Source organism: Bombina bombina, chromosome 4, assembly GCF_027579735.1.
Source record: "Bombina bombina isolate aBomBom1 chromosome 4, aBomBom1.pri, whole genome shotgun sequence".
NCBI lineage: Eukaryota > Metazoa > Chordata > Amphibia > Anura > Bombinatoridae > Bombina > Bombina bombina.
In genome coordinates, this window is record NC_069502.1 from 16,032,617 (window position 1) to 16,044,582 (window position 11,966).

The 11,966-nt window shown below is 38.0% G+C and overlaps 1 protein-coding gene across 1 annotated transcript in view; it reads left to right on the plus strand.

Annotated features, from left to right (window-relative positions):
• Window positions 1-10,179: 10,179 nt before the first annotated feature.
• The window catches only part of KHK (ketohexokinase), a gene marked incomplete in the record, with an annotated part of 128,180 nt that continues 126,393 nt past the window's right edge, over window positions 10,180-11,966 (plus strand). The window contains 1 exon segment of the mRNA XM_053709405.1: window positions 10,180-10,313. Within this exon segment, the coding sequence (XP_053565380.1) occupies window positions 10,222-10,313 (92 nt within the window).

Below are 11,966 nucleotides of genomic sequence, written 5' to 3' on the forward strand. Positions count from 1 at the left end.
CTGTAGCAGTGTCATGTGATACAGACTGTGTATAAAGACAGATCACATACAGACAACTATATCTATACAGTATCTGTAGCCTAGTGTCATGTGATACAGACAGACTGTGTATAAAGACAGAGCACATACAGACAACTATATCTATACAAGTATCTGTAGCACTGTGTCATGTGATACAGACAGACTGTGTATAAAGACAGATCACATACAGACAACTATATCTATACAGTATCTGTAGCCAGTGTCATGTGATACAGACAGACTGTGTATAAAGACAGATCACATACAACTATATCTATACAGTACTGTAGTCAGTGTCATGTGATACAGACAGACTGTGTATAAAGACAGATCACATACAACTATATCTATACAGTATCTGTAGCCAGTGTCAATGTGATACAGACGACTGTGTATAAAGACAGATCACATACAGACAACTATATCTATACAGTATCTGTAGCCAGTGTCATGTGATACAGACAGACTGTGTATAAAGACAGATCACATACAGACAACTATATCTATACAGTATCTGTAGTAAGTGTCATGTGATACAGACAGACTGTGTATAAAGACAGAGCACATACAGACAACATAATCTATACAGTATCTGTACCAGTGTCATGTGATACAGACTGTGTATAAAGACAGATCACATACAGACAACTATATCTATACAGTATCTGTAGTCCAGTGTCATGTGATACAGACAGACTGTGTATAAAGACAGATCACATACAGACAACTATATCTATACAGTATCTGCTAGCCAGTGTCATGTGATACAGACAGACTGGTATAAAGACAGAGCACATACCAGACAACTATATCTATACAGTATCTGTAGCCAGTGTCATTGTGATACGACGACTGTGTATAAAGGACAGAGCACATACAGACAACTATATCTATACAGTATCTGTAGCCAGTGTCATGTGGATACAGACAGACTGTGTATAAAGACAGATCACAACAGGACAACTATATCTATACAGTATCTGTAGTCAGTGTCATGTGATACAGACAGACTGTGTATAAAGACAGATCACATACAGACAACTATATCTATACAGTATCTGTAGCCAGTGTCATGTGATACAGACAGACTGTGTATAAAGACAGATCACATACAGACAACATATATCTATACAGTATCTGTAGCCAGTGTCATGTGATACAGACAGACTGTGTATAAAGACAGAGCACATACAGACAAACTATATCTATACAGTATCTGTAGCCAGTGTCATGTGTTACAGACAGACTGTGTATAAAGACAGATGACATACAGACAACTATATCTATACAGTATCTGTAGCCAGTGTCATGTGATACAGACAGACTGTGTATAAAGACAGATCACATACAGACAACTATATCTATACAGTATCTGTAGTCAGTGTCATGTGATACAGACTGTGTATAAAGACAGATCACATACAGACAACTATTCTATACAGTATCTGTACCAGTGTCATGTGATACAGACTGTGTATAAAGACAGATCACATAAGACAACTATATCTATACAGTATCTGTAGCCAGTGTCATGTGATACAGACTGTGTATAAAGACAGATCACATACAGACAACTATATCTATACAGTATCTGTAGCCAGTGTCATGTGATACAGACAGACTGTGTATAAAGACAGATCACATACAGACAACTATATCTATACAGTATCTGTAGTCAGTGTCATGTGATACAGACTGTGTATAAAGACAGATCACATACAGATAACTATATCTATACAGTATCTGTAGCCAGTGTCATGTGATACAGACAGACTGTGTATAAAGACAGATCACATACAGACAACTATATCTATACAGTATCTGTAGTCCAGTGTCATGTGATACAGACAGACCTGTGTATAAAGACAGATCACATACAGACAACTATATCTATACAGTATCTGTAGCCAGTGTCATGTGATACAGACAGACTGTGTATAAAGACAGATCACATACAGACAACTATATCTATACAGTATCTGTAGCCAGTGTATGTGATACAGACAGACTGTGTATAAAGACAGATCACCTACAGACAACTATATCTATACAGTATCTGTAGCCAGTGTCATGTGATACAGACTGTGTATAAAGACAGATCACATACAGACAACTATATCTATACCAGTATCTGTAGCCAGTGTCATGTGATACAGACAGATGTGTATAAAGACAGATCACATACAGACCAACTATATCTATACAGTCTCTGTAGCCAGTGTCATGTGATACAGACAGACTGTGTATAAAGGACAGATCTACATACAGACAACTATATCTATACAGTATCTGTAGCCAGTGTCATGTGATACAGACAGCTGTGTATAAAGACAGATCACATACAGACAACTATATCTATACAGTATCTGTAGCCAGTGTCATGTGATACAGGCTGTGTATAAAGAAGATCACATACAGACAACTATATCTATACAGTATCTGTAGTCGTGTCATGTGATACAGACAGACTGTGTATAAAGGACAGATCACTACAGACAACTATATCTATACAGTATCTGTAGCCAGTGCTCATGTGATACAGAACTGTGTATAAAGACAGATCACATACAGACAACTTTATTCTTACAGTATCTGTAGCCAGTGTCATGTGATACAGACTGTGTATAAAGACAGATCACATACAGACAACTATATCTATTACAGTATCTGTAGCAGTGTCATGTGATACAGACAGCTGTGTATAAAGACAGATCACATACAGACAACTATATCTATACAGTATCTGTAGCCAGTGTCATGTGATACAGACAGACTGTGTATAAAGACAGATCACATACAGACAACTATATCTATACAGTATCTGTAGCCAGTGTCATGTGATACAGACAGACTGTGTATAAAGGACAGATCCAACTTACAGACAACTATATCTATACAGTATCTGTAGCCAGTGTCATGTGATACAGACTGTGTATAAAGACAGATCACATACAGACAACTATAATCTATACAGTATCTGTAGCCAGTGTCATGTGATACAGACAGACTGTGTATAAAGACAGAGTCACATAACAGACAACTATATCTATACAGTATCTGTAGCAGTGTCATGTGATACAGACTGTGTATAAAGACAGATCACATACAGACAACTATATCTATACAGTATCTGTAGCCAGTGTCATGTGATACAGACAGACTGTGTATAAAGACAGATCACATACAGACAACTATATCTATACAGTATCTGTACCCAGTGTCATGTGATACAGACAGACTGTGTATAAAGACAGATCACATACAGACAACTATATCTATACAGTATCTGTAGCCAGTGTCATGTGATACAGACAGACTGTGTATAAAGACAGATCACATACAGACAACTATATCTATACAGTATCTGTAGCCAGTGTCATGTGATAGACAGACAGAGTATAAAGACAGATCACATACAGACAAATATATATATACAGTATCTGTAGCAGTGTCTTGTTATTCAGACAGACTGTGTATAAAGACAGATCACATACAGACAAACTATATCTATACAGTAATCTGTAGCCAGTGTCATTGTGATACAGACAAGACTGTGTATAAAGACAGATCACATACAGACAACCTATTTCTATACAGTATCTGTAGCCAGTGTCCATGTGATACAGACAGTTGTGATTAAGACAGATCACATACAGACAACTATATCTATACAGTATCTGTAGCCAGTGTCATTGTGATACAGAGACTGTGTATAAAAGACAGATCAACATACAGACAACTTCGATATCTATACAGTATCTGTAGCCAGTGTCAATGTTGATACAGACAGGACTGTGTATAAAGACAGCATCACATACAGACAACTATATCTATACAGTATCTGTAGCCAGTGTCATGTGCTACAGACAGACTGTGTATAAAGACAGAGCACATACAGACAACTATATCTATACAGTATCTGTAGCCAGCTGTCATGTGATACAGAACTGTGTATAAAGACAGATCACATACAGACAACTATATCCTACTACAGTATCTGTAGCCAGTGTATGTGATACACTGACTGTGTATAAAGACAGATCACATACAGAACAACTATATCTATACAGTATCTGTAGACAGTGTCATGTGATACAGACTGTGTATAAAGACAGAGCACATACAGAACAAACTATATCTATACAGTATCTGTAGCCCAGTGTCATGTGATACAGACAGACTGTGTATAAAGACAGATCACATACAGGGCCAACTACTATATCTATACAGTATCTGTAGCCAGTGTCATGTGATACAGACAGACTGTGTATAAAGACAGAGCACATACAGACAACTATATCTATACAGTATCTGTAGCAGTGTCATGTGATTACAGAAGCCTGTGTATAAAGACAGATCACATACAGAAAACTATATCTATACAGTATCTGTAGCCAGTGTCATGTGATACAGACAGACTGTGTATAAAGACAGATCACATACAGACAACTATATCTATACAGTATCTGTAGCCAGTGTCATGTGATACAGACTGTGTATAAAGACAGATCACATACAGACAACTATATCTATACAGTATCTGTAGTCAGTGTCATGTGATACAGACTGTGTATAAAGACAGATCACATACAGACAACTATATCTATACAGTATCTGTAGCCAGTGTCATGTGATACAGACAGACTGTGTATAAAGACAGATCACATACAGACAACTATATCTATACAGTATCTGTAGCCAGTGTCATGTGGATACAGACGACTGTGGTATAAAGACAGATCACATACAGACAACTATTATCTATACAGTATCTTGTAGCCAGTGTCATGTGATAAGACAGACTGTGTATAAAGACAGATCACACTACAGACAACTATATCTATACAGTATCTGTAGTCAGTGTCATGTGATAACAGAGACCCTGTGTATAAAGACAGATCACATACAGACAACTATAACTTATACAGTATCTGTAGCCAGTGTCATGTGATACAGACTGTGTATAAAGATAAGCTCACATACAGACAACTATATCTATACAGTATCTGTAGCCAGTGTCATGTGATACAGACTGTGTATAAAGACAGATCACATACAGACAACTATATCTATACAGTATCTGTAGCCAGTGTCATGTGATACAGACACTGTGTATAAAGACAGATCACATACAGACAACTATATCTATACAGTATCTGTAGCAGTGTCATGTGATACAGACAGACTGTGTAATAAAGACAGATCACATACAGACAACTATATCTATACAGTATCTGTAGCCCAGTGTCATGTGATACAGACAGACTGTGTATAAAGACAGATCACATACAGACAACTATATCTATACAGTATCTGTAGCCAGTGTCATGTGATACAGACTGTGTATAAGACAGATCACATACAGACAACTATATCTATACAGTATCTGTAGCCAGTGTCATGTGATACAGACAGACTGTGTATAAAGACAGATCACATACAGAAAACTATATCTATACAGTATCTGTAGCCAGTGTCATGTGATACAGACTGTGTATAAAGACAGATCACATACAGACTACTATATCTATACAGTATCTGTAGCCAGTGTCATGTGATACAGACAGACTGTGTATAAAGACAGATCACATACAGACAACTATATCTATACAGTATCTGTAGCCAGTGTCATGTGATACAGACAGACTGTGTATAAAGACAGATCACATACAGACAACTATATCTATACAGTATCTGTAGCCAGTGTCATGTGATACAGACAGATTATGTATAAAGACAGATCACATACAGACAACTATATCTATACAGTATCTGTAGCCAGTGTCATGTGATACAGACAGACTGTGTATAAAGACAGATCACATACAGACAACTATATCTATACAGTATCTGTAGCCAGTGTCATGTGATACAGACAGACTGTGTATAAAGACAGATCACATACAGACAACTATATCTATACAGTATCTGTAGCCAGTGTCATGTGATACAGACAGACTGTGTATAAAGACAGATCACATACAGACAACTATATCTATACAGTATCTGTAGCCAGTGTCATGTGATACAGACTGTGTATAAAGACAGAGCACATACAGACAACTATATCTATACAGTATCTGTAGCCAGTGTCATGTGATACAGACTGTGTATAAAGACAGATCACATACAGACAACTATATCTATACAGTATCTGTAGCCAGTGTCATGTGATACAGACTGTGTATAAAGACAGATCACATACAGACAACTATATCTATACAGTATCTGTAGTCAGTGTCATGTGATACAGACTGTGTATAAAGACAGAGCACATACAGACAACTATATCTATACAGTATCTGTAGCCAGTGTCATGTGATACAGACAGACTGTGTATAAAGACAGAGCACATACAGACAGCTATATCTATACAGTATCTGTAGCCAGTGTCATGTGATACAGACAGACTGTGTATAAAGACAGATCACATACAGACAACTATATCTATACAGTATCTGTAGTCAGTGTCATGTGATACAGACAGACTGTGTATAAAGACCAGAGCACATACAGACAGCTATATCTATACAGTATCTGTAGCCAGTGTCATGTGATACAGACAGACTGTGTATAAAAGACAGAGCACATACAGACAACTATATCTATACAGTATCTGTAGTCAGTGTCATGTGATACAGACAGACTGTGTATAAAGACAGATCACATACAGACAACTATATCTATACAGTATCTGTAGCCAGTGTCATGTGATACAGGCAGACTGTGTATAAAGACAGATCACATACAGACAACTATATCTATACAGTATCTGTAGCCAGTGTCATGTGATACAGACAGACTGTGTATAAAGACAGAGCACATACAGACAACTATATCTATACAGTATCTGTAGCCAGTGTCATGTGATACAGACAGACTGTGTATAAAGACAGATCACATACAGACAACTATATCTATACAGTATCTGTAGCCAGTGTCATGTGATACAGACAGACTGTGTATAAAGACAGATCACATACAGACAACTATATCATACAGTATCTGTAGCCAGTGTCATGTGATACAGACTGTGTATAAAGACAGATCACATACAGACAACTATATCTATACAGTATCTGTAGCCAGTGTCATGTGATACAGACAGACTGTGTATAAAGACAGAGCACATACAGACAACTATATCTATACAGTATCTGTAGCCTGTGTCATGTGATACAGACAGACTGTGTATAAAGACAGAGCACATACAGACAACTATATCTATACAGTATCTGTAGCCAGTGTCATGTGATACAGACTGTGTATAAAGACAGAGCACATACAGACAACTATATCTATACAGTATCTGTAGGCCAGTGTCATGTGATACGACAGACTGTGTATAAAGACAGATCACACTACAGGACAACTATATCTATACAGTATCTGTAGCCAGTGTCATGTGATACAGACTGTGTATAAAGACAGATCACATACAGACAACTATATCTATACAGTATCTGTAGCCAGTGTCATGTGATACAGACAGACTGTGTATAAAGACAGATCACATACAGACAACTATATCTATACAGTATCTGTAGTCAGTGTCATGTGATACAGACAGACTGTGTATAAAGACAGATCACATACAGACAACTATATCTATACAGTATCTGTAGCCAGTGTCATGTGATACAGACAGACTGTGTATAAAGACAGAGCACATACAGACAACTATATCTATACAGTATCTGTAGCCAGTGTCATGTGATACAGACAGACTGTGTATAAAGACAGAGCACATACAGGCAACTATATCTATACAGTATCTGTAGCCAGTGTCATGTGATACAGACAGACTGTGTATAAAGACAGATCACATACAGACAACTATATCTATACAGTATCTGTAGCCAGTGTCATGTGATACAGACTGTGTATAAAGACAGATCACATACAGACAACTATATCTATACAGTATCTGTAGCCAGTGTCATGTGATACAGACAGACTGTGTATAAAGACAGATCACATACAGACAACTATATCTATACAGTATCTGTAGCCAGTGTCATGTGATACAGACTGTGTATAAAGACAGATCACATACAGACAACTATATCTATACAGTATCTGTAGCCAGTGTCATGTGATACAGACAGACTGTGTATAAAGACAGAGCACATACAGACAACTATATCTATACAGTATCTGTAGTCAGTGTCATGTGATACAGACAGACTGTGTATAAAGACAGAGCACATACAGACAACTATATCTATACAGTATCTGTAGCCAGTGTCATGTGATACAGACAGACTGTGTATAAAGACAGATCACATACAGACAACTATATCTATACAGTATCTGTAGCCAGTGTCATGTGATACAGACAGACTGTGTATAAAGACAGAGCACATACAGACAAACTATATCTATACAGTATCTGTAGCCAGTGTCATGTGATACAGACAGACTGTGTATAAAGACAGAGCACATACAGACAACTATATCTATACAGTATCTGTAGTCCAGTGTCATGTGATAGACAGACTGTGTATAAAGACAGATCACATACAGACAACTATATCTATACAGTATCTGTAGCCAGTGTCATGTGATACAGACAGACTGTGTATAAAGACAGATCACATACAGACAACTATATCTATACAGTATCTGTAGCCAGTGTCATGTGATACAGACAGACTGTGTATAAAGACAGATCACATACAGACAACTATATCTATACAGTATCTGTAGCCAGTGTCATGTGATACAGACTGTGTATAAAGACAGATCACATACAGACAACTATATCTATACAGTATCTGTAGCCAGAGTGTCATGTGATACAGACTGTTTATAAAGACAGATCACATACAGACATCTATATCTATACAGTATCTGTAGTCAGTGTCATGTGATACAGACAGACTGTGTATAAAGACAGATCACATACAGACAACTATATCTATACAGTATCTGTAGCCAGTGTCATGTGATACAGACTGTGTATAAAGACAGAGCACATACAGACAACTATATCTATACAGTATCTGTAGCCAGTGTCATGTGATACAGACAGACTGTGTATAAAGACAGATCACATACAGACAACTATATCTATACAGTATCTGTAGCCAGTGTCATGTGATACAGAGACTGTGTATAAAGACAGATCACATACAGACAACTATATCTATACAGTATCTGTAGCCAGTGTCATGTGATACAGATACTGTGTATAAGACAGAGCACATACAGACAACTATATCTATACAGTATCTGTAGCCAGTGTCATGTGATACAGACAGACTGTGTATAAAGACAGATCACATACAGACAACTATATCTATACAGTATCTGTAGCCAGTGTCATGTGAGACAGACTGTGTATAAAGACAGATCACATACAGACAACTATATCTATACAGTATCTGTAGCCAGTGTCATGTGATACAGACAGACTGTGTATAAAGACAGAGCACATACAGACAACTATATCTATACAGTATCTGTAGCCAGTGTCATGTGATACAGACAGACTGTGTATAAAGACAGATCACATACAGACAACTATATCTATACAGTATCTGTAGCCAGTGTCATGTGATACAGACAGACTGTGTATAAAGACAGATCACATACAGACAACTATATCTATACAGTATCTGTAGCCAGTGTCATGTGATACAGACAGACTGGTATAAAGACAGATCACATACAGACAACTATATCTATACAGTATCTGTAGCCAGTGTCATGTGATACAGACAGACTGTGTATAAAGACAGATCACATACAGACAACTATATCTATACAGTATCTGTAACCAGTGTCATGTGATACAGACAGACTGTGTATAAAGACAGATCACATACAGACAACTATATCTATACAGTATCTGTAGCCAGTGTCATGTGATACAGACTGTGTATAAAGACAGATCACATACAGACAACTATATCTATACAGTATCTGTAGCCAGTGTCATGTGATACAGACAGACTGTGTATAAAGACAGATCACATACAGACAACTATATCTATACAGTATCTGTAGCCTGTGTCTCTTGTACTTTGTCTGTAACACTTCTGCTCACTGTTTGGTGAATGAAATTACTGAGGGCGCCACTTGTAAGAAGTCACCTATCACTGACGCGTCTGGGGGTAAAGTTTAGTTGCATAACTAGACTGCAGGACAAGGGTCACAGCTCACAATTCCCTGTGTCTTGTAGGTGACAACACAGATATGGAGGACAAGAAAATTCTCTGCATTGGGCTGGTCTGTCTGGATATTATTAGTGTGGTGGATAAATATCCTGAAGAGGACTCTGATACAAGGTAAGAGAATATAGACTTATATCTACTGCATGTGGGAGCCGGGGGGGGGGGGGGTGAGATGTTGTGACGCTCTGTGACATGTTATGTCACTATCCAGCTGTGCTTCTTCTGTCGTCAGGGAGTGTGTAGTGTTTGAGAGTGTGTAGTGTTTGAGAGTGTGTAGTGTTTGAGAGTGTGTAGAGTTTGAGAGTGTGTAGTGTTTGAGAGTGTGTAGTGTTTGAGAGTGTGTAGAGTTTGAGAGTGTGTAGAGTTTGAGAGTGTGTAGTGTTTGAGACTGTGTAGAGTTTGAGAGTGTGTAGTGTTTGAGACTGTGTAGTGTTTGAGAGTGTGCAGAGTTTGAGAGTGTGTAGTGTTTGAGAGTGTGTAGAGTTTGAGAGTGTGTAGTGTTTGAGACTGTGTAGTGTTTGAGAGTGTGTAGTGTTTGAGAGTGTGTAGAGTTTGAGAGTGTGTAGTGTTTGAGAGTGTGTAGTGTTTGAGAGTGTGTAGTGTTTGAGAGTGTGTAGTGTTTGAGAGTGTGTAGAGTTTGAGAGTGTGTAGTGTTTGAGAGTGTGTAGTGTTTGAGAGTGTGTAGTGTTTGAGAGTGTGTAGAGTTTGAGAGTGTGTAGTGTTTGAGAGTGTGTAGAGTTTGAGAGTGTGTAGAGTTTGAGAGTGTGTAGTGTTTGAGAGTGTGTAGAGTTTGAGAGTGTGTAGTGTTTGAGAGTGTGTAGAGTTTGAGAGTGTGTAGTGTTTGAGAGTGTGTAGTGTTTGAGAGTGTGTAGTGTTTGAGAGTGTGTAGTGTTGAGAGTGTGTAGTGTTTGAGAGTGTGTAGAGTTTGAGAGTGTGTAGTGTTTGAGAGTGTGTAGTGTTTGAGAGTGTGTAGAGTTTGAGAGTGTGTAGTGTTTGAGAGTGTGTAGTGTTTGAGACTGTGTAGTGTTTGAGACTGTGTAGTGTTTGAGACTGTGTAGTGTTTGAGAGTGTGTAGTGTTTGAGAGTGTGTAGTGTTTGAGAGTGTGTAGTGTTTGAGAGTGTGTAGTGTTTGAGAGTGTGTAGTGTTTGAGAGTGTGTAGTGTTTGAGAGTGTGTAGTGTTTGAGAGTGTGTAGTGTTTGAGAGTGTGTAGTGTTTGAGACTGTGTAGTGTTTGAGACTGTGTAGTGTTTGAGACTGTGTAGTGTTTGAGAGTGTGTAGTGTTTGAGAGTGTGTAGTGTTTGAGAGTGTGTAGTGTTTGAGAGTGTGTAGTGTTTGAGAGTGTGTAGTGTTTGAGAGTGTGTAGAGTTTGAGAGTGTGTAGAGTTTGAGAGTGTGTAGTGTTTGAGACTGTGTAGTGTTTGAGACTGTGTAGTGTTTGAGAGTGTGTAGTGTTTGAGAGTGTGTAGTGTTTGAGAGTGTGTAGTGTTTGAGAGTGTGTAGTGTTTGAGAGTGTGTAGTGTTTGAGAGTGTGTAGTGTTTGAGAGTGTGTAGTGTTTGAGAGTGTGTAGTGTTTGAGAGTTTGTAGTGTTTGAGAGTGTGTAGAGTTTGAGAGTGTGTAGAGTTTGAGAGTGTGTAGAGTTTGAGAGTGTGTAGAGTTTGAGACTGTGTAGTGTTTGAGACTGTGTAGTGTTTGAGAGTGTGTAGTGTTTGAGAGTGTGTAGTGTTTGAGAGTGTGTAGAGTTTGAGAGTGTGTAGAGTTTGAGACTG